The sequence below is a fragment of the Aotus nancymaae genome, unplaced genomic scaffold, assembly GCF_030222135.1.
Source record: "Aotus nancymaae isolate 86718 unplaced genomic scaffold, 86718_ANA_hifiasm-v0.15.2.pri h1tg000059l, whole genome shotgun sequence".
Classification (NCBI taxonomy): domain Eukaryota; kingdom Metazoa; phylum Chordata; class Mammalia; order Primates; family Aotidae; genus Aotus; species Aotus nancymaae.
The window spans coordinates 76,564,667-76,586,540 of record NW_026988473.1 but is presented as its reverse complement, the minus strand read 5'-3'; the positions used below and the strand labels follow the sequence as shown (position 1 = coordinate 76,586,540).

The 21,874-nt window shown below is 39.2% G+C and overlaps 2 protein-coding genes across 9 annotated transcripts in view; one reads left to right on the top strand and one right to left on the bottom strand.

Annotated features, from left to right (window-relative positions):
- The window catches only part of DEUP1 (deuterosome assembly protein 1), a 121,016-nt gene extending 106,513 nt beyond the window's left edge, over window positions 1–14,503 (bottom strand). For 3 of the 8 annotated variants that reach the window (XM_012444828.3, XM_021665632.2, XM_064365393.1), the window contains exons 1-2: window positions 13,918–13,973; window positions 12,877–12,949 (exon numbers count right to left, since the gene is read on the bottom strand). In XM_012444828.3, the coding sequence (XP_012300251.1) occupies window positions 12,877–12,905 (29 nt within the window). In that variant the 5' untranslated portion in view covers window positions 12,906–12,949; window positions 13,918–13,973. Of the gene's footprint in view, window positions 1–11,471; window positions 11,550–12,042; window positions 12,296–12,710; window positions 12,775–12,876; window positions 12,950–13,917; window positions 13,974–14,433 lie in introns of those variants that run through there. The other 5 variants (XM_012444829.2, XM_021665633.2, XM_012444832.2 and 2 more) reach the window with 5 other exon arrangements.
- Window positions 14,504–15,223: 720 nt separating this feature from the next.
- Window positions 15,224–21,874, top strand: part of SLC36A4 (solute carrier family 36 member 4) — a 155,450-nt gene continuing 148,799 nt past the window's right edge. Inside the window, exon 1 of the mRNA XM_064365395.1 lies at window positions 15,224–15,305. Coding sequence (XP_064221465.1) covers window positions 15,239–15,305 — 67 coding nt within the window. The 5' untranslated portion in view covers window positions 15,224–15,238. The remainder of the gene's footprint in view (window positions 15,306–21,874) is intronic.

The window sequence follows — 21,874 nt, the reverse complement described above, 5'->3', positions numbered from 1 at the left end:
AGTCCTCTTTGCTGCCTCTGTGACAGGTCAGAAGTGACAGAGAATTAAAGCCCTCCCCAGAGCAGCTTTGACAATGACTGTCAGTTATTGGTGTATAAATGCTCATGTTTTCCTTGGCTGGGAGAACTCTTGGAGGGTGTGACTTGTGGTGGGTTCCAGAGATTCCCCATCAGGATTTGACTCAGTCACCCACAGTGGTAGCTGGTAACCTGCCTTTCCTGTTTCACTTCCTATTCCCATATGATGTAGGCTGAAAAATTGTCACCAAAGATAATCAGGCCTTAATCCTGTAAACTATAAATGTTACTTAATTTGGAAAAAAAGGTCTTCACGTAAGTTAAGAATCTTGAGATGGAGAGATTATCCTAAATTATTTACATGGGCCCTAAGAGAGAAGCAGTGGGAGATTTGACACACACAGAAAAAGAGGAGATGAGGACGAAGTAAAGAAAGATCTGAAGATGCTGGCCTTGAAGGTTGGAGTCCACATGTCAAGGAACGCAGGCAGTCACCATAAGTTTGAAGAGACAAGGAAAAGATTCTCCCCTAGATCCTCTAGAGGGGGGCAATCCTGCCAACACTTTGATTTTAGCCCAGCAATACTGATTTTGGGCTTCTTGAACTGCGAGTGAATAAATTTTGGTTGCTTTAGGACACCAAATTTATGGCTATTTGTTACAGTAACCATAGGAAACTAATAAACCACATCTTTAAGAGACAGGTCTCATTCTGTCACCCAGGCTAGCTCAAAGTGGAGCAGTCATAGGTCGCTGCAGCCTAGAACTCCTGCACTTTTAACAACAGTTGCTATAATCCTGTTATACTAAGCATTTTGTTTGAAACTCAGCAGACCCTCCTAGACCCAAGATATTACTATATATATGACTAATAGTAACCTCACTGTCTAATACTTACAGTATCTCCCCATACCTACCTGTATTATTTTCTTTTCATGCAGCTGATAAAGACATACCTGAGACTGGGAAGAAAAAGAGGTTTAATTGAACTTACAATACCACATGGCTGGGGAGGCCTCAGAATCACGGTGGGAGGTGAAAGGCACTTCTTACATGATGGAGGCAAGAGAAAATGAGGAAGAAGCTCAAGTGATCCTTCTGCCTCAGCCTTCTGAGTAGCTGGGACTACAGGTGTGTGCCATCACACTCAGATAATTTTTTTTTTTTTTTTTTTTTTTTTTTTTTTGTAGAGACAGGGTCTTGTTATAATGCTGAGTCTGGTCTCCAACTCCTGGTGCCAAGTGATCCTCTTGCTTTGGCCTTCCAAAGCACTGGGATTACAGGCGTGAGCCACCACACCCAGACTACACTGTATCTTCATATCCCAAATAAACAATGTGTATCCAAATCCTTATCTCAGAACTGGCTTCTCTAGGAACCCAAAATAAGAATGCTCATACACTCTTGTTTTTACCCACTGCCTTTTCTCCGCTTCCTTCTTGGAAGGCAGATGTGATGTTGGAGATAGTTCAGCTATCTTGAAACCATAAGGTGACCACAAACAGCTATATGCAGCTGTATATACAGGCAGATTCACTTGGACATATAACAAATGTCTTCACTTGGACATAAAACAGGCATCTCAAAACAAGCTTGCATTTTCTCCAGTCTTTCTTATTTAATTAATGACAATTCTGTTCCTTCCAGATGTTAGGCCAATAGTCTTTGGACCATCCTTTCTTCATCATCTTCTCACACACTCCATATCCAATCCAGGCTCTATAACACTGTCAGCTCTTTCATGAAAACAAACCCATGTGTCACCATGTCTATGTCTACCCACCTGATCCACTGTCATCTCCCACAGTTTAGCTTGTCTGGCTTTTCCACCTTTACCCTCCTATGGTCTATTCTTCCCATAGCAACTAGAGCAAGGCTTTTAAAATATTAAGTCAGAAAATGTCACTCCTTTGCTCACAGTCCTCCAGTGACTTCTCATTCTACACAGTGAAATCTGAAGGCTTGACTAAAGTCTGCAAGGCCCTTCAGGACTTGGCCCTATTTGCCTTTCTGAGGTCATCTCCTACAACTTTCCCTCTTGCTTCCTCCTCTCTAACTGGCCTCTTTCTTGTTCCTTGAAGACATCAATCATGTTCCTGTTACAGGTGCTTTGCTTTGCTGATTCCTCTGCCTGGAATGCTGTTCCCCCAGATACCCAGATGTCTACATCTCTCACTTTTTTTAGGTCTTTCTTCAAATGTCACCTAACCAGATTTACTCTGTAACTCTCCATTCTCACAACCTGCTTACCTTTCTTCATTGTGATTATTACCACCCCCCAACATAATATAGACTTATGTATTTGCTATAATCTGTTTCCCTCCAGTAGATTGTAAGCTCCAATGAGGTCTCTAATACCATTGTAGAGCCACAGTATCAGCTCTAAACTTCCCACCTCCAGAAAAACAGGAACCTTAATCTCCTTGGATATTATATTATGAGCTTCTGTTTTTTATTTAAATTTCGTGCTTTAACAGATTTCTTCTGACAATGCTCCAGCAGGGGAATGGAATGCCACCTCATTACTGCCGGACAGTGGTGGAAGTTCAGGTTCTTGCTTTGGCCTCAGCTGCCATTTGGAGGGAGGAACTCCTCATTACTGTTGGGTGGGGGTGACAGTTCAGGCGCCCAGTAGCTCTGTGCTGATACCACCTTGGCTGGGAGGGGTAGGGATGCCTCATTACTCTTTCCCACATGGCCTCCTCTGACACTGTGTGAGGTGGGTTCCCTCATTATCATTAACACTCAAAGTGTCTTGCTTTCCTTTGCTATGATAAGTCTCCCATGGGGTTGTTGGTAATTTGAGGCAAGATTTGGATATTCCTGAGTCCCTGGGCCATTGCACCAATTATGCCTGATACGCCACCTATTTCTAATATTGGCATTTGGATAGCCTCTATGGGTAATTTGACTAGCTGTCCTTTATGAATCAGCTGTTTTGTTGATCCATCTTCTTTTTTTCCTATTCTTGAACCATTTTAAGCAGTCTATAACTTGAGGATTTATAAGATTAGCATAAAAGTATTTGCATTTTTCCCTTTCTCCTTTTTAGAGAAAATTTGGAAACAATTTCATTGCATGGATTCTATAGTGCACCTAGCTCTGTGCTGCCCATGTTGTACTCTAGCATTTGTACAAATTATAGGTATAGTTACTCCACTGCACTATGGGTTGGCCAGTGGATGTCCCCAAAATGGCTATGCCATATATGTTTGTGCTTTAATATGACAATGTGTGAAACATATTTCTGTCATTCTATAACACTTCCTATTATAAGAATCAACAACAACTTAATAATTGCTTTTAGAGGTAAAAGGGAATAATAGCCAAATGTATCCTCTGATTTCAAGACACAACCAAATAACATTAAAGGGTGAAAACAGTGAGTCTTAGTATGTTATCCTGGGAGAGTCCATAAAAGCGCATGAGTCTGCTTTGTCTCTGGCTGAAGCCATTCCTACATAACCATACATTCTCCAATTAAAAAGACAAGTCCCCAATACCCCAACTGCATCTATGAAAATTATCCTGAATTCTCTTCATTTTTCACACCCTGCTTTCATACAACCTCATTTCTACCTAATTCTCAACTCTTGATTCACCCCTTCTCTAGTCTTTTGAAATTGATATTTATATTTTATTTCCCTATTGTTTGACAGTCTATTGCCTTTAATAGGCTGTCATTTCAGTTCACTCATTCATTGAACAAATGTTGACTGAGCCTGGAGCACTGGTTCATGCCTGTAATTCTAGCACTTTAAGAGGCCAAAGCAAGAGGATTGCTTGAGTCCAGGAGTTTGAAACCAGCCTGGGCAACATAGTGAGACCCTACCACTACAAAAAACAAAACAAAAAAATAGCCAGTCATGGTGGTGTGTACCTCCCAGCTACTCAGGAGGTTGAGGTGGAGAATTGCTTGAGCCCCGGAGGTTGACACTGCAGGGAGCCAAGATCACACCACTGCACTCCAGCCTGAGTGACAGAGCAAAACCTGTCTCAAAAAAAAAAAAAGTTGACTGCATATTTACCCTATGGCAGGCACTGTGCTTGTCCCTGTGGTGTGACAGAAGAGAAGACAAAACATTGCTGAACATAGCTGGGGCCCCTGGAATATGCTGGCCTGCAGTGTTAAAGGACTAACTTTTTTTTTTTTTTTTGAGACAGAGTTTCGCTCTTGTTACCCAGGCTGGAGTGCAATGGCGCGATCTCGGCTCACCGCAACCTCCGCCTCCTGGGTTCAAGCAATTCTCCTGCCTCAACCTCCTGAGTAGCTGGGATTACAGGCACACGCCACCGTGCCCAGCTAATTTTTTTGTGTATTTTTAGTAGAGACGGGGTTTCACCATGTTGACCAGGATGGTCTCGATCTCTTGACCTCGTGATCCACCCGCCTCGGCCTCCCAAAGTGCTGGGATTACAGGCGTGAGCCACCGCGCCCAGCAAAGGACTAACTTTTTAACGTTCTTATCACCACTGATACTTGTGTTGCTACTTCCCTTGCCAGCTTTTCTGTTTTTGTCTGTATTTTTCCTTTTCTTTCTGCTTCTTGAGATCAAGGAGGGTACAACTTTTACACTAACTGCTGTCCAATGAGACTGCTTCTTTCTTTTGGGGAAAGAACTAACACACTCATCACATATCTGTAATATTCATGATTTTATCACTTCTCTGTTTACCAGTGCTCTGATTAGAGGCTCACAAAGTTCCAGGTAGTTCCAAGGTGCCATACAACTAAGCACCACAGACAACCAGGTCAGGTTAGGTGGGTATGCACCTGCTGTACTTATCTACATTCACACATATCAGATTTTTAAGAAAACATAACTAATCTTTTATAAACATTTTCATGTAAAAAGTAACTGCAAATTTATCCAACACAGTGGTGCTTTTTCATCTTTCCTTAAACTTACTAGCAACTTGATTAGATCTTTTATAGAAATCTTCCCTTCCTTTCCTTATTTCCTTCCTCCCTCTCTCACCTTCCTAATAATTTTCCTTCCTTTCGAAATCACGCATTCAATTCCTACAATCACTCAACATTGCTAACATTTCAGAATCTACCTTCAAGTTTGACATATCAGGATTCTAACCCAGATGTACTTTACTTTGTTTCTTCTTCAGAGATACAAGAAACTGGAAGAACTTGTCCAGTTTGATTACTCTGGGGAAGAATATATGTGTGTATGGGAGGGGGTAAATAAAGTGTGAAGAGAGGGAGAGTAAAGGGGTATAGTCTGAACTAACCAGAAAGCAAGGGAATTAACCAAATTCAAAAAGGATTTTCAATGTGTAAAAATAATACATTTCTATAATTTATTAAGGTACCAATATATTGACTTACATCAGAAAAATCAGATTTTATTTTACAAACTGTAATTAAAACTGTATTTAACTCATCAGGAACCTGGTAAGTAAAGTTATGATTCTGAATTAATATATCTCAGAGGGAAAGAACACCTGAAAGGTTAAGAAAGATGCAAACATAGAAGAGTATAGTTTTAAAGGACCTTTTGAATCAGATGTAAGAAGTTATTATTTAATAGTCATCTACCCTGGTTCTTTGAAAATATGACTTTCATAGCAGATAAGAAGAATCTGGGGGATCACATAGCAGTACCTAGATGTTTAGGAAGCATCTGGCAAGATTCTATGAACGAGATCAATGGCTAAGATATAAGTCACAGAATAAAAGGTAGAGTAAAAGGTTCAGTAGAGAAAAATGGGACTTTTGGTTGAAGATGTATGAACACACATTTTGTTCCCTCCCCAAATTCTACTAACACAAAATAAAGGGATATTTTTAACCTAAAAGGTTAAACCTACAAGGATAAAAATAACAGGAACTAGCAGTGGACAAAGCCAAGTAGCTAACCAACTAGGTACATCTGGAAGTAGCACGTGACGGTGATCCTGAATAAAGGAATGGCTAAGAAGGGGTTGATTCCTAGGTCTCCTCACTGGCATTAGACTCCAGGCACATGCTCTGGAGAAGCTAAAACAGACAGGCTCTGGACTGGGGTTTGCGAACACCAGGTACAGTAGATGGCAGGGCCACTGTACTGGAAACCAAGGTCGGGGGGATTAAGGTCAACAATCTAAGTCAGAATCCAGCCCCCTCCTTTGCAGCCCCTAGAATCCTGGTATACTCTCCAGGCAGGAAATTCAAATTCTCTGAAATCTAATTAGCCTGAAACAAAAGACTGAAAGAGAGTGAGGTGGGGTCCTGCAAGGACACTGCCTAGCCTGATGACCGTGGAGTAAAGACCCCTGTCAACAAGCCCACTGATAGGGTTTGGCTCTGTGTCCCTAACCAAATCTTATGTTGAATTGTAAACCCCAGTGTTGGAGGAGGGGCCTGGTGAGAGATGACTGGAATGTGGGGGTGAACTTCCCTCTTGTTATTCTTGTGGTAGTGAGTTCTCAGGAGATGCAATTGTTTAAAAGTGTGTGGCACCTCCCCTCTTCTCTCTCTTCCTCCTGCTCTGGCCACATAGAAAGTGCCTCCTTCCTCTTTGCCTTCTGCTATGATTGTAAGTTTTCTGAGGTCTCCCTAGCCATGCTTCCTGTACAGCCTGTGGAACTGTGAATCAATTAAACCTCTTTTCTTATAAATTACTTAGTCTCAGGTGATTCTTTACAGCAATGTGGGAACAGACTAATATATCTGCCCAGGTACACATGAACATCCTACCAGCTTTCTATTACCACTTAATAGGAGCATACCCTTAAACAGGAGCAAGCAGTCAGGAATCCCAGACATTTGAGGAAAACAGCTCACATGACACAAAAGGCGAGTCAAATACAAACAGAAAGACATTTTTTGAGGAAAAATATACAGAAAGAAGGAAACTTTAAAACGTTTATAATTCAGATACCAGAAAACTCCAGGGAAAACAAAATGTTGTGTGAGAAAGGAAAAGGAGTTACCGTATACTATATGGTTCAGAGGCAAGAGTACTTACAAAGGCTGTTTGCCCTTTAATTACTAAGTCTTTGATCCAACCAAAATTATGGTGTATTGGGAGTATAGAAGAATGCGAAATGTGACTCTGTATGCGTGTGTGTGTGTGTGTGTGTGTGTGTGTGTGTGTGTGTCTCGGAAACAAGGTGGTGGTAAGAATAAAAAATATCCATTGTGGAAGTTAGTAATGCATAAAACTGAAAAATCAAGAAGTAGCAATATAAGTGTATTATTTAGAGACATGGAAGTACATTGTCCCCAAAATCAGCTACAAGGATTGAAAGTGGTTGCCTCTGGGACTGGAGAACTGGGAAGGGAATAGGAAATTGCTACTTTTTGGTAACAGGGATGAAGAAGCAAATGACTTTTTAAATTACATACACATGTAACTAAGAAAGATCTCAGTAAATGTTCTTTTCAGTTAGAAAAGATATTTTAAAGAAGTAATCCATATATGTGCATCCACTTATGCAGGGAAAATGACATTCTTCGAAACACTTCAGAATCCATATATTTTGGGACTCCATGAATGTGTTTCATTGACGTTAGCATTGCTTAATGAATTTATAAAACTCCTATTTAGAAAGGATCTTCAGAGATAAATTTATTAAATGTAAGCTTTAATAATCTTAAATATATTAGACCGCATAACACATTGGCTTGTGGCCATGCTTAGCCCTTAGGGAGTTGAAGCTGCACCATAGTTGGTAGACAGATTTCTCTGAAAAAGCTAATTGATTTCACTTTTAGAGTAACAGAGGCTAGAAGAAAGGCTGGGCTGAGAAGCAGTTGTAAGAGTTTGAGGAGAGGCACAGATTAAAGGATGTGGAGAATTACACCAGAGCCAAACCCATAGAATGACCGATTGGAGTAGTTACAAGAAACAAATTGATAGTTGCTTAGAAAACAAGTTGGAGTTGATAACTGAAATAAGCCAACTAATATAAAAAGCAAAAGATAATTTCAAGCATTTCTAATTTGTATTTTAAATAACAGTAAAATACTGCATTGATAAGACAAAAGTGATTTACTACATAAAAGCAACAATTAAAAAACACAAAAAAAGCAGTTCTTAAAAATAAAAACATGGTTGTCAAACCAAGAGGCAGTAAAGAACAATGTAATCATTGCTGAACTAAAAATGAGAAAACTAAAAAAATTCCTCCAGAATATAGAGCAAAAAACATAAGGATGGAAATTATGAGAGAGAAAAAAAAGATAGTAATTCTAGGAGATGAGAATGAAACAAGACTGGAGAATTATTAGTCAAAGGAATAGAATTTTTCACTGGGCTAAAGAGATCTTTAGCATAAATGTGCTTACCAAATGCTATACAGAATTCTTAAAAAAAAGATTAATACCTAGAAAGCTACCTTGGTGCATTTATAAACTTCAAGAATAGAATAGAGAGACAATACTATAAGCCTCCAGATATTAAAAAAATAAAAGAATCTGAATGAGAGAGAGAATAAGAGGAGCACTGAACTTTCCATCTGCAACACTCAGTGCTTCAAGATAAGATTAATGTTATGGAGTTCTTGTGTGAGAGTAAACGTAAGCCATTTTGGACACGTAAAAAATAAGGAAGTATACCACCCATGTTCATTTTTATAAAACGATGAACTAAGAACTTCAGCCAAATTTAAAACGTATCCAATTTAAAAATCAAGAACAGGGAAGGGTTTCTATACAAGTGACAGTCATAAGCAATGAAATCAAACTTATGGTTGTTTAAAAAGAATTTTTAAAGTAAAAGAGAAATAAAAGAAAATTAATAGCAATCAGGATCTAGAAATCCAGATTATTTCAACAGAAGCTTGGAAATAGGATAAGGAAATGGGGAAGCAAAGGCATTACTAAAGATCAAGTCTTACTGCGGTTAAGGGTAGTCAAAGTTAGTTAATACTTGGGTTGCCAAAATAGAAATACAAATTTAAAATGTTTATAAAAATATAAATCAATAATTTATAAAATTGGATGTCGAACCTCCAAGGGAAAGAGAAGATAAAGATAACTAGATCCTCCTAGCAAACACTGGGAAAGCAGAAGGGTCAAAAATGATATACTAATTATCATAAAATACTTTTTGTAATGGAAAAGAGTCTCCAATTGAGGAATCTTTTTTGTTTCTTTGTTTTTGAGATGGAGTTTCATTCTTGTTGCCCAGGCTGGAGCACAATGGTGCCATGGCTCACCACAACCTCTGCCCCCCGGGTTCAAGGGATTCTCCTGTTTCAGCCTCCTGAGTAGCTGGGATTACAGGCTTGTGCCACCACACCTAGCTAATTTGTATTTTTAGTACGGACGGCGTTTCTCCATGTTCGTCAGGCTGGACTTGAACTCCCAACCTCAGGTGATCTACCCGCCTCAGGTGATCCACCCACCTTGGCCTCCCAAAGTGCTGGGACTACTGGTGTGAGCCACTGTACCCAGCCTCTATTTGTTAATCTAACCATATGCTATGTATATGTGAAGACAAACTTGATATGACATAAAAAAGGCTGAAAACAAGGTGATGAACAAAGATATTAATGAAAGAAAGCAGGGATGGTAATATTAATATCAGGCAAAGTAGAATTAAAATGGAAAACATTACACTTGTGCTATATTTTATAATGCTAAATCATGCAATATACTAAGAAGATATATCATAAACCTTGATACATTGAGCAACAGCAAACTGAAATATGTAAACCAAAACTTGTTAGTAATACAAGAAGGACTGAACAAACTACAATCATAGTGAAGATCTTCCTTAGAATTTGGCAGATCAAATAAACATAAATTAATGTAACTGTACTTGGAAAACACAATTTAAACATAATAACAACAATTAAAATGTTTGATTATATAACTTTTTTAGCCTTTTTACTCAACCAAAAGAGAATATACATGTGTTTTCAAATACCCAAAGGACATTAATAAAAGTTGATCCTTCAATAGACGACAAGAATAATCTTAGTGAAATCGACAGAGTCAAAATCATATAGTCCACATCCTACGATTACGGTAGTGGAAGGATTAGAAAGTAATAACAAAAAGATAACTTAATGCCCCTTGAAATTACATTTTCTGAATATCTCTTGAGTCAAAGAAGATATCAAATTTGAAATGACAGACTATTTAGAAAATGATGGTGAGAACACTAACCCTATGGCAGGCAGCAAGCTGTACTCAGGAGGAACTTCAGCCTTACATGATTTTATTATTTAAAGAAATCATGACAATAACTGAAGCAAATTTTTCAACTCATGAGAACAAGATAAAATAAACCACAAAAGGGCAGACTATTAAGTAGAAATTCATGAATAAGAAAACAAAAAGCAAAATCTAGAGGTTTTCTTAAAAAGGCCAATAAAACGGATCCCTTATTCATTCTATATTTATGTTCTGGAACACACTCTAACAACAATAGGACAAACATATAAATTGATTTTCAATTACAAGGAATTTAGATTATTATGGCACAAATACAAACACCTATAACTGGGAAAAATCATGGATAAATTGAAATCAAACCCTGTTATAAGCATGACAGCCGAGAATATTGATTCACTCACACTAAAAATGTTCTGTGGGAAAGCTCCCACCATAGGTCTTGGCACTTTCTGCTCCTGCTCTGTGTAATATTTCCCCCCAGATACAATCTCTGCTCGAATGCTGCCTTACCAAAGCATCTTTGTTTGACCACTCCATTCACACTCTATTTTCCTTATCCTTAGCCTGTTTTATTTTTCTTCATACCACTGTATGATACAAACTTCTATGTTTATTATCTATCTCCTCCACTAAGGTAGAAGCCCCTTGAGAGACAGCTGCCTATTTTGTTCACTGCTACCCTCCTGGTGCCTAGACCAGTAAGTGGCTCATGGTAGACTCTAAATAGGTATCTGTTGAATGTAGGCTGCTCCACAAAAAACCATGTAGGTGGCATGGTTTGATAAGCTACATAACAAGTTCCTGATGATGAAGTTTTATTGTGTTCATGATTTAGATTTATACATACTTCTCGATAGCATGTGGGACTGAGGCAACGCCAACATGGGGTCTCCCTGCTTTGGAGACCATGTGTCTGGCCCCATGTCTACTATGATGAGTGGAATAGTACCTGAGGAAAACTTCTAGTAACTCTCATTAACTTGGGGTTTGTAATTACTTTGTACCCAAGCAAGTTCTACTGTTCCTTACAAAATTCTAAGTTCTTTAAGAACAAGGTCTGTTTCTTAAATGACTCCATGGCCTTGGATTTGCAGGCATGAAGTGGTATCTGGTACCCAATCTTAGGCTCAAGACCATCAATCTGCATCTTAGCTCTTAGAACCATCATCACACCAGGGACCCAACATATACTTAACCCAGAATCCTAACCTGGCTGTGCTATGGATACCAGGCAGACCGCTCCCTGCATCTCATTGCCATCCATTTCCAACGTACGAAGGAACACAGACTGGAGCCAGGCATATCTGAATCCAAATCCTACCTTCCCTACTAACCTGGTGTATATTCTAGGATGAGCTCCTGCTTTGTCTTTCTACCTTTCTGAGCATCAGTGTGGTAGAAGTTGTTAGTTTCTCACCAATATCCATTCTTCCTCCTCTGTTCTAGAACTTCTAAGTTATGGCTGCCTGGTAACAGACCATATTTCCCAGCCTTTCTTGCTGCTACTTGTTACTCCGGGATTAAGTTCTGGCCAATGGAAAAAGAACAGAAGTGAGACCTGCTATTTCCATATTATACTCCTAAAAGGAAAGGTCTTACTCTCTCCTTGCCCTTCTCCTTCCCTCTGGTAGGAGCACAGTCATAACTGTGCAGAGCACACTTATGATGGTGGGAATTGAAACAACCACTTTGGTCCTAGAGATGGAAATTATTAGTGAAAGTGCCAGAGTTGCCAAACCAATCCTGGTCTGCATATCTCGGGCGAGCGCGGCACCCGAGACAACAATATGAAACAGAAATAATCTTCAATCTTATTTAAGCCACTGTTTTTGGAGTCTGTTTGTTATAAGAGCTTAGACTGTAATATACTGACTTTTCTTAATTGTAAAATAATAATAATAATACCTGGCTGGGCTGTTGTAAGAAGGAGTATGCAGTAGGAGCTAAAAAGTGATAGGAATGATTATTGTCCAAACTTGAGCAGCTTTCCTTCAGCCTGACATCAAAGTCATGGTCTGGGCAGAATCTCTGAAAGTGAGACACCTGAAGTGGTTGTGACTAGTGCCAAAGTCAGTCACAGTCAAGATGAGGCACTATACAACCACCTCTTCATCCCCTCATCTCCCAAACTCTTACGTTCAGCCAGTGGTCAGCGGGCTAGTGAAACAACAGGAAGAGAAAACTCTGTGATGCTGGTAGCAGGTAAACAGTTAGGACAGATATTTGTAAACAGGAATTTGATTTTCTACAATGACAAATGCTATTCAAGTTTTATTCCTCATCTCTTCGTGAAACTTTTGGTAAAATATCTACTTCTTGTTGATGTTTTTATGGAGTTGGATCTATTCTGAGGCTATGTTTAAGTGTTGAGTTCAGCCTTAACGGACAAGAGTAGAGGGAAACTTGAGATACTCAATGCAGCAAAAAAGGAACAAGCTGGCGAAGAGAGGCTGCATTGTGGTAATATAAGGCCTGCCGTGGCATCCATCGCCCTTAGACATCAGACGGTCACTAAAAGTTGCAAAACTGATTTTTGAGTGCAGATCTGTAGTGTCAAAATCAGAAAGACTTACATTATAATCCTTAATTACAGTCGCTTGGTATTTCCTGTCATCCGCCTCACGGAAAATAATTGGCATATCCTTCCATTAATAATAAATTTCAAAGTTCATGTGTTCTCAGGAAGTTTTTGGCATAGTTTAGTACACACTTGTTAAACAGAAATTTCCCAGCACTTACCCCATTGTATTATGGGCTTGGTTTTCCATGTCAAGAAACTGCTACATCTGGTTTATATTTCTCGATTTTTAACCTGTTGGAGGAAAATGATCCAAATTCCTAAAATGTTTATATTTATTAACCTATAAAACATAAGAATTGTGCTACTGCAAAAACCATTTAGTATGAGTTTATCTGTGTAGTAGCTCTTGGTCCTAGAAAATATAGAAACTTGAATTTGTTTTGTGTTTTTTGTTTTGTTTTGTTTTTTGAGAACGAGTCTCGCTCTGTCGCCCAGGCTGGAGTGCAGTGGCGCGATCTTGGCTCACTGCAACGTCTGCCTCATGGGTTCAAGCGATTCTCCTGCCTCAGCCTCCTGAGTAGCTGGAATTAAAGGCACACGCCACCACACCCGGCTAATATTAGGGACGTTAGTACTTGCCTAAAGTTAAAATTAAAAAAAAAAAAAAGAAAGTTTTTCATGGTAACAAAATTTTAGCTAAAAATAATCTATGACGATAATTGGAAAAAGTATTGAAAAGGACTTCAGCTCCTCTGAATCACTGAATAAAAGTCAATTAAAGAGCATTCAAGGGAGTAGAAAGAGCAGGAAGATTCAGACTCACGTCACTTCCAAATCGAAGAGGTTAAGAGAGACCCAGGAATTGTGTGAGGGGCAGGGATAGTGAAAAAAAAAACTTGACCAGAACGAGCAGACGAAACAATGGTTTTGTAGGTTCTCAAACCCCTCACTTAAACGTCAGGGAAACTGAGGCACGGACAAGTGAAGTGACTTGCCCAAGGCCACACGACTAGAGCCCAGGCCTTCTAACCTAGGGCGCAGCTGTGCTCTGCGTTTCCAAGGGCGGGCCTCCCGTCCCAGCCTCTCTTTCCCCGCCACGCGCCCCGCCGGGACCCGCGCTCAGTTCAAGCCCAGTCTCCCGCAAAGCGGCCGCCCTTTTCGGGCCCCCCCGTCCCGCTGGCTATCCCGCGCCAGCCCGGCTGAAGGGAGAGGGTGAGGGTCAAGGGCGAGGCAGGGCCGGGGAAGCTCAGAGCCATTACCTGCGCCGCGCCGCGCCGCGCTTGCCGAGAGGTCTGAGGCCCGGGGCGCAGGACCGCGCAGGTCACCTCCCGCCCGGCCAGGCCCGCCCCGCGAGGCCCCGCCACCCGCCGCCGCGCTCCCGCCGCCCGGGCCCGCCGGCCGCGCGGCCCTCCAGGCTGTTGGGCCCCTCCCTCCCAGCGCGCCGCGCCGCCGCTGGTTGCCATGGGGACGTCGCGGGCAAACTCGCGGCTGTCGGGGTGGGGGAAGGGCGCGGCGGCGGCGGGCGTGGCCCTCGCGGGGGCTCCTCGGCTGCCTCCACCCTCGCCCCGCGCCCGCGCGACCTCGCTAGCCAGTGTCCCCTCTATTCTGGGTCCTTCCTCTTTGTAGTCCCACTGCCTACCCCAGGGCCCGGCACCCAGCTGCAGCCCGAAATACTTGTTGAATTAATGAAACAACGAGATCACAAAGGTACTGTAAACCGCCGGGGAGGTCGTCAGCCCGGTTCCTTAAATCCCCTTGGCCCTCTTTCCTCTTACTCAGATTCGAAGTGGTGTGAAGCAGAAACTTGGGGTAAAGAGAACTGCTTTCCTTTGCGTTCACCCGACTGTCTTCCAGCTGGGAGGAGCTGGATTTCACTGCTCAGTCCCCGGTTCCCGTGGTGACTCCGCATCAGCTTGCACCTGGCTTTCCCGCCACGCGCGATGGCTTCTCAGAAAACTGCCAGTCAGGCGAGCGGGACAGTGTTGCCTCCCTTCAGAGAAGCTGGAACGAAACTCAGTGGCACTTATTCCAAATTCCTTCCTTTTCCCACCAAATTCCAAGAGTCATTGATGACAAATTTCTCTCTTCATTTCATAGAGGAAATGATAGGAAAGAATATATGTTTTCCAACTGACACCTTGAGCGATTTGTTTTAAGCACACTTGAATTTTGTGTTTAATTGATTTTAGCCACAGAATTCCTTCCTAATACATGGAGTTGACTACTTTTTATTCTTAAAGTCTTTTATTTGCACTCTATTTTCATCACTTTAACGCTCATTTGCTACTTTAATATTCTATCAATTTAAGCTCACCCACATCCCTCCATCCAGGTTCCCTCTGAGTTTTGTAAAACCATTATGCTGTTTCTTGACAAATTGAGCTTCATAGATGAATTGCATAGAGTAACCTGGGATATTAGTTCTAATAAGTGTTTCATAGCTCTCATGTTTGCGTGAAGACAGTGATCATGCCATTTTAACCTGAAACTTTTCATTATTCTGAAAACTCTTACTTATATTTTTTATTCTTGTCTGAATTGAATGGGTCAATGTACTTTTTCTAACCCGAGGAAGGGAAAATGGAACAAGGAATGAAATTTAATGAAATCTCAGGATGCCCAAGATCACTAAGGCTATGTAACATTGGTAAGTACCTCCATGTTCTTATTACTTTAGAGGTTCAGAAATACCCTATACACTCAGCAACTGTGTCAGGTGTTATTAATAGCTCCTTTCAGAAGATTAGGAAACCCAGGCTTAGAGAGAATGAAGGCTATGTCCATGGATTTGTCCATCTACTTGCACTTGAAATGGATGATACATCAAGATATGAACCTAGATCATCTTACTCCAAATCCCGTGTTCTCCAAACATTAACATTGAGTTGGTTTCTTTAGCAGCCAGGATCTTCCTTAGCAAACTGTAGGTTTCATGTTTTCACACAGAAGAGAGGTGCAGGGGAAGGCTTGTGAAAACGTGTGATAAGACACATGCTATAATGGATTTTAGGAAAATTTAAATATAGAATAGGAACACCCCATTCAATTGAATACAAATAAAGGTTTTCATTTCAGGATGAGAGTTAAGATTTTAAATGCAAATACCTGTCCCCTACCCCACTAGTAAGAAGTAACTGTAAAGACTTGAATTAACCCTGAAATGTCCTTATTATTAGATATTTTCAGGTAAGTTTGTTTTGAAAGGAATGAGACCCGGAAGGCCCCAGTCTAAAGGGCAGGATGAGTGTGGCCAGGTGCAAAGCTTTCTTAACAGGGCTAGTGAGAGGTGACAAGAGAACTTAGTCATGAAAGAAAATTGGAGGACATGGCAAAGTGACGATAAGATAAAATGTAACCAGAAACGGTCAAAGGAGAATATAGTGGGCATAAATGGATGAAGAATAAGGATGGCCTATGCAAGAAAAGCTGAGGAACCAGTTATAGGAAATAAATAATAATCACAGCAATAGTCTAAGTCTTTAAAATTTAAAAACTTTAATAACAAAGTCATTTCATGGGAAAATTTATAATAGCAATATAGTAAATGAATGTGCAACTTTAACTTATGCGTGATTATATAAAATAACTTGATGTTTCTATCAACAAGGAAATATTTATTTTTATATTTTTTAAAAAGCAAGTTCACAAATTATATATATATACAGAATATAATTTTAAAAACTAAGTATATCCTTATACATAGAACGTATTTTAAAAATGTTTTAAAAAACAATTATAATCAAATAATCATAGAGTTGTAAGAAACTGTAGAGGAGATACAGTGTAAACCCAGGGGTATTCAACCCCCGGGCTGTAAACTGATACTGGTCAGTGAGTGGCCTGTGAGGAACCTGGCCGCACAGCAGGAGGTGAGCAGCAGGCAAACATTATAGCCTGAGCTTCACCTCCTGTTAGATCAATGGTGACATTAGAGTCTTACAGAAGCCTGAATCCTATTGTGAACTGTGCATGCCAGGGATCAACGTTGCACACTCCTTATGAGAATCTAATGCCTGATGATCTGTCCCCTGGTGCCAAAAAGGTTGGGGAATGTTGGCCTAACCTCTTCATTTTATGTGAAGAAACTCAGGTCCAAAGAGTTATAATTATAATTAGTTTCATTGTTTGTTAATGGCAAAAATTTTCAAAGGAATTTTCTGGGGATGCTTAATACACGTTCTAGTTGAGAAAATAACCATTTGGTAGGAAGATACTCAGTATTTAGAACCAAGATCACCTAGAGCAGCATTATCCAATGGAAATATAATGCAAGCCACTTGTATAATTTTAAATATTCTAGTAGTCAAATTTTAAAAAGTAAAAAAGCAGATGAAGTTAATTTTAATAATATATTTATTTCATCTAATATATCTAAAATATTTTAATACCTAGTCAATATAAAAATTATTGAGATATTTTACATTTTTTTTCATATTAAGTCTTTAAAATGTGATGCATAATTTTTACTTAAAGCTTAATCAGTTCATTCTGGCTATATGTAGGTGCGTCATAGTCACACATGACCGGGGGCTGTCATATTGGACAGGGAAGCTGGAGAATATGGGTGCCTGGTCAGTGTACTAAAGCCCTTCATTAAAATGTGAAGAGCCATGCAAAGAGAGAGATTCTTAATTGTTTGGCTGTGATTTGAGAGAGATTTTGAAAGTGTCCTACCTCAGCATCCTTACCAATCTGCTCTGGGCTGGAAGAGGCATTAGACATCTGAAGAGAAATGCATAAATGTGAGCCCTTAGCCAGACAGCATGAGGTCTTTCATTGCGTCATGCCTGCTAGGCCTGTCAATCATCACTATCAGGGCTGCTTCTCCTCCTGATGGGAATTTAGAAGCACCAGGTCTCACTTGAGGTTCAGAAAACAAAGCCAAATTCTTTGAAAAATGGCTATCATGATTTTTAAAATTCTCTACCTTTACTTTTTATGGACCCTTAGTGTTTTGACACTGTGGTTTTGAAAACGTCATCCTCTTTTGGATATTAAGGGGAACTAAAAGAGAAAGATTTTTGTATAGTCATGAGCTAAAGTTTTAAAGATGTAATACTTATTTCCTGGAGCCAGTCATGGCTAGGACAGTGTTGAAGTGAAAGGTCCCTAGTAGGAAAAACAAACTTGTAACCAGAGAAGAAAGTTGGGCCTGTCTGCTTAATGATCTCTTTTCACTTGAGTCAACTTCTTCTGTGAGCTCAACTCTGCAGAAACCTTTTAGGTCCCTAGCTAATATGATAGTGAGAAATTATTGGATCAAAATCTAAGAAAAGACATGAACCTAGAGAAGTGAGCCCAGCACTAAGGCTGCTTTTGAAGGCATTTGATGCTCTGGAAGAAACAGCTGCAAAACTGAGCAGCCATTTGATAGTCTTGCAAAGCCAAGGGGGCAGAACACAAAGCCTGGGCTCAATAAATAAATAAATAAATACCCCCTGTGTTTAAGCTGGGGCTCCAAAGGACTTTGCCCTCAGGAAACTGGCGAAGTGGAAATAAATCAGTACTCTTACTGACTCTCAGCCAGCTTGGCATCTTCTGTAATCGGGGATAACCTCCATCTTTGAACTTAGAATAGTGTCATGCTAGACTGGTAGATTAAGAGACCTGGAAGAAGCAAGCAGAAAATTTCCTAAAAATAACTTCTCAAATACAAAGACCAGAATAAAAAGAAAATAGAAATTCTGAAACTAGGAAAAAAAATACTAATAACAAAAAATAAGAACAAATTTGAATAATGGTAGATTTGGTACAGATGAAGGGATAACTTGTGAATTGGAAAAACAGAACAGAAGAAAATATCCAGATTGTAGAGAAAAGAAAAATGATAAAATATTTTAGTATGAAGGTTTTTACAACTTTATTAATGGAAGCATTCATTGTTATGAAAGTAAAAATGGATAATATATGTGCAAGTATTTAATACATGCCCTAGCACATAGGGAGGACTCAAAAAGTATTTGTTGAATTTGAAATTAAAAAAAAAAATTTGTTATACAAGTTATCTTAAAAAAAAAAGAAAAAGAAAAAAATTTGTTATTTTGCAAGTAATCTTTGTCATCTTATATATTTTCCATTTCTTTGCCAAAATGTTCAAACTTCTCTTTTATTTTTTTGTTTCAACTTTTAAAGCATGTTAATAATAATTTTCAATTTTATTTTGCATGTTATGATTCCAGTCTCTAAAATATTTTTGATCTATTACTGGTGGCTCTTACTCATGTTGTCTTGTTTTCTTGAGTGGGTTTGTAATTTTTGACTATAAGATACTTTTGAGGGGGAGCTTTATTTCTGGGACATCTTTGAGGCCAGGATGGAGGCTGAATCTTTTGATTTTCCATTTGCTTTTGAGAATTGTCTAGGGGCATGACCAACTCCAAACCACCTTACATTAAATTTTTTACAGGAGGTTTTCCAGACAACACAGTTAATATGATGAATGAAAAATAAGTGTTAGAGTAAGCGTATGAAACAAATTTCCAAAACGTTTTTACTTTCCTTTTCTTAGTTTTTCTTCACCCAGTGCCAAAGTCAAAATAGGCATGTTTTCTACTGTTCGATTTTTCTGCCTTTTAAAAAAAATCAGCTTTTCCTTTTAAAACAGTTTTAGATTTACAGAAAAATTATGAGCATAATACAGAGGGCTCCCATCTACCCCACATCCAGTAGCCTCTATTATTAACATCTTACGTTAGTATGGTCTATTTGTTACAATTAATAAACTGATACTGATAATATTAACTAGAGTTCATACTTTATTCAGATTTTCTTGGTTTTTGTCTAACGTCCTTTCAGTTGCAGGATCCCATCCAGGACACCACACTAAAAAGTGGTCATGTTTCCTTAGGCACCTCTTGGCTGTGACAGTTTCCAAGAGTTTTTTAATGATCTTGGCAGTTTTAAAGAGTGCTGTTTAGGTATTTTATGGAATGTCCCTTACTTGAAATTTGTCTGCAGTGTTTCTCATGATTAGATTGGAAGGAAACTTACAGAAATAAACTGCCGTTTTCATCACATTGTATCAAGGGTACATACTATCAACTTGATTTACGACTGTTGATGTTGGCCTTCAGCATCAGGTTGAGATGGTGTTTGTCAGCTCTCTCCACTGTAAAGTTACTCTTTTCCCCCTTCCATACTGTACTTTTTTAATGGAAGTCATCGTGTGCAGCACGCACTTAATGAGTAGGGAGTTACGCTCCGCCTTCTGAAGGGTAAAGTGTATATATCAATTATTTGGAATTCTGCATGGAAGATTTGTTCAGCTCCCACATTTATTTATATCGGTATGTACTCATGGGTATTTATTGTATACTCTGAATCATAATCCAAGGCTACTTTGTTTGGGAAACTAAAAAAATTTAGTTTCTCAAATTATTTCAGCTGTGATCATTGGGAGCTCTTTTAGTTGGCTCCCATATTCCTTTGACATACTCTCATCTTTGTGGGATTATAGTTTTTGAGAACTTAATTACTTTCTAGCATTATAAGATGTTCTAGTCTCATCTTGAATATACATATATATTTCCTGCTCCTACAACCAGCTCTTTCTTCAGGGAGCACTTATTAACAATGAATTAGAAACCGGTATCTGGGCAGTAGGAATGCTCCTTGCTACTTGGTTATTCTTGTTCCTAAACCTGCTCAGCTGACAGAATAAGGAAATACATTTGTGTAATACTGATCCTTGTATATGCAAATAACTATAAATATTTCTATATGCAATCATTTGTATCTAAACAAACATGAGTTTATGTAAGCGAAACATGAGCTCACACTGATACCTCCAACTCTGTTACACAGGTTGTGCCAGCTTCTTCCCCTTACTTACCTGTAAATTCCTACTCCAGTGGTAAAAGCGGGCTCCCATCACCCACCATTCATTTACTTACCTGCACAACGGCAGTTTAGGTGTATGACAGTATCAGAATTGTTAATCTGTACCATATGGAAAAGGACATTATCAATTAGAGTACAGTGTGTATGTAGTAAAATTTGCCTTTAGCCTCAACAGATTTCACCCATTTCCAAAGCTACTTAAATCCTGTTCCGTCTTCCTCTTTTAGTGAGGTTGTTTTACAAATCTATAATACAGTTAGGATGTTTTGTTACATTCTCCATTCTTTTTTGGGATTTTCCAGCCTCCTAAATGTATTTTAAAATTTGCATACACTCAGATTCACTATTTATGCCTCATTTACTTTTTTTTTTTTCTTTTTTTCTTTTGGGACAGGATCTTGCTCTGTTGCCCAGGCTGGAGTGCAGTGGTGTGATCTCAGCTCACTGCAATCTTCATCTCCTGGGCTCAGGCAATCCTCCCACCTCAGCCTCCTAAGTAGCTTGGACCACAGGCAGATGCCACCACACTCAGCTGATTTTGTTTATTTTCTGTAGAGACAGGTCTCTCTGTGATGCCCAGGCTTGTCTTGAACTCCTGAGGTCAAGTGATTCTCCTGCCTCAGCCTCCCAAAGTTTTGGGATTACAGGTGTGAGCAACTGTGTCTGGTCTCATTTACGTTTATAGTGAAGGCAGCCTTTTGGAATTCCGATTGCATGCAGAAGTCTGGGCTGGTCTTGGGCTTGATATCCTATTCTCCTTCTGCATGTAGCCTCCACAGTGTAAGCAGAAACACTCAGAGCAAAAGCTTCTTTTAGCATTTACTCCCTTGTTGGGATTCCTCTTCTCACTTTGATTATGAAATCTATTGATTCTATTATTTCATTCCAACTCAGTAAGATACTTACATTTTTTATAATATTTTACTTGTTTCAATTAGATTGTTCAGGGTATCTAATCAAACATGCTGCCAGAAATGGAAGTTCTTTTTACATTATTTAATTTTTAAAAAATATTGTGTTATCTATAAATGTCTTTTAAGTTTCCTCAGCTCTTTAGTTTTGGAAACAAAAGGAAAATTATGAATTAGTTAAATAAATAATGATTCAAGATTAGATTCCATCTGTTATACGTAGTGATGTTACAGAAAAATTAAAGAATACAGTATAGCCACTTATAAAATAGGAGAACATGTCTTTAAAATACATTTAGAATAAGAATTTTGTATTAGGAAATTTAACTGTTATTTTTGTTGTTATTATTTAATTTTACTCAAATGACTTCCATGACTTGAGAATTACTTTCTGTATATCTCTGAGTGTCACGTTTTCTGGTTACCCTATAAACAATGTTAATATGAAGTTGGCAGAATAAAACTG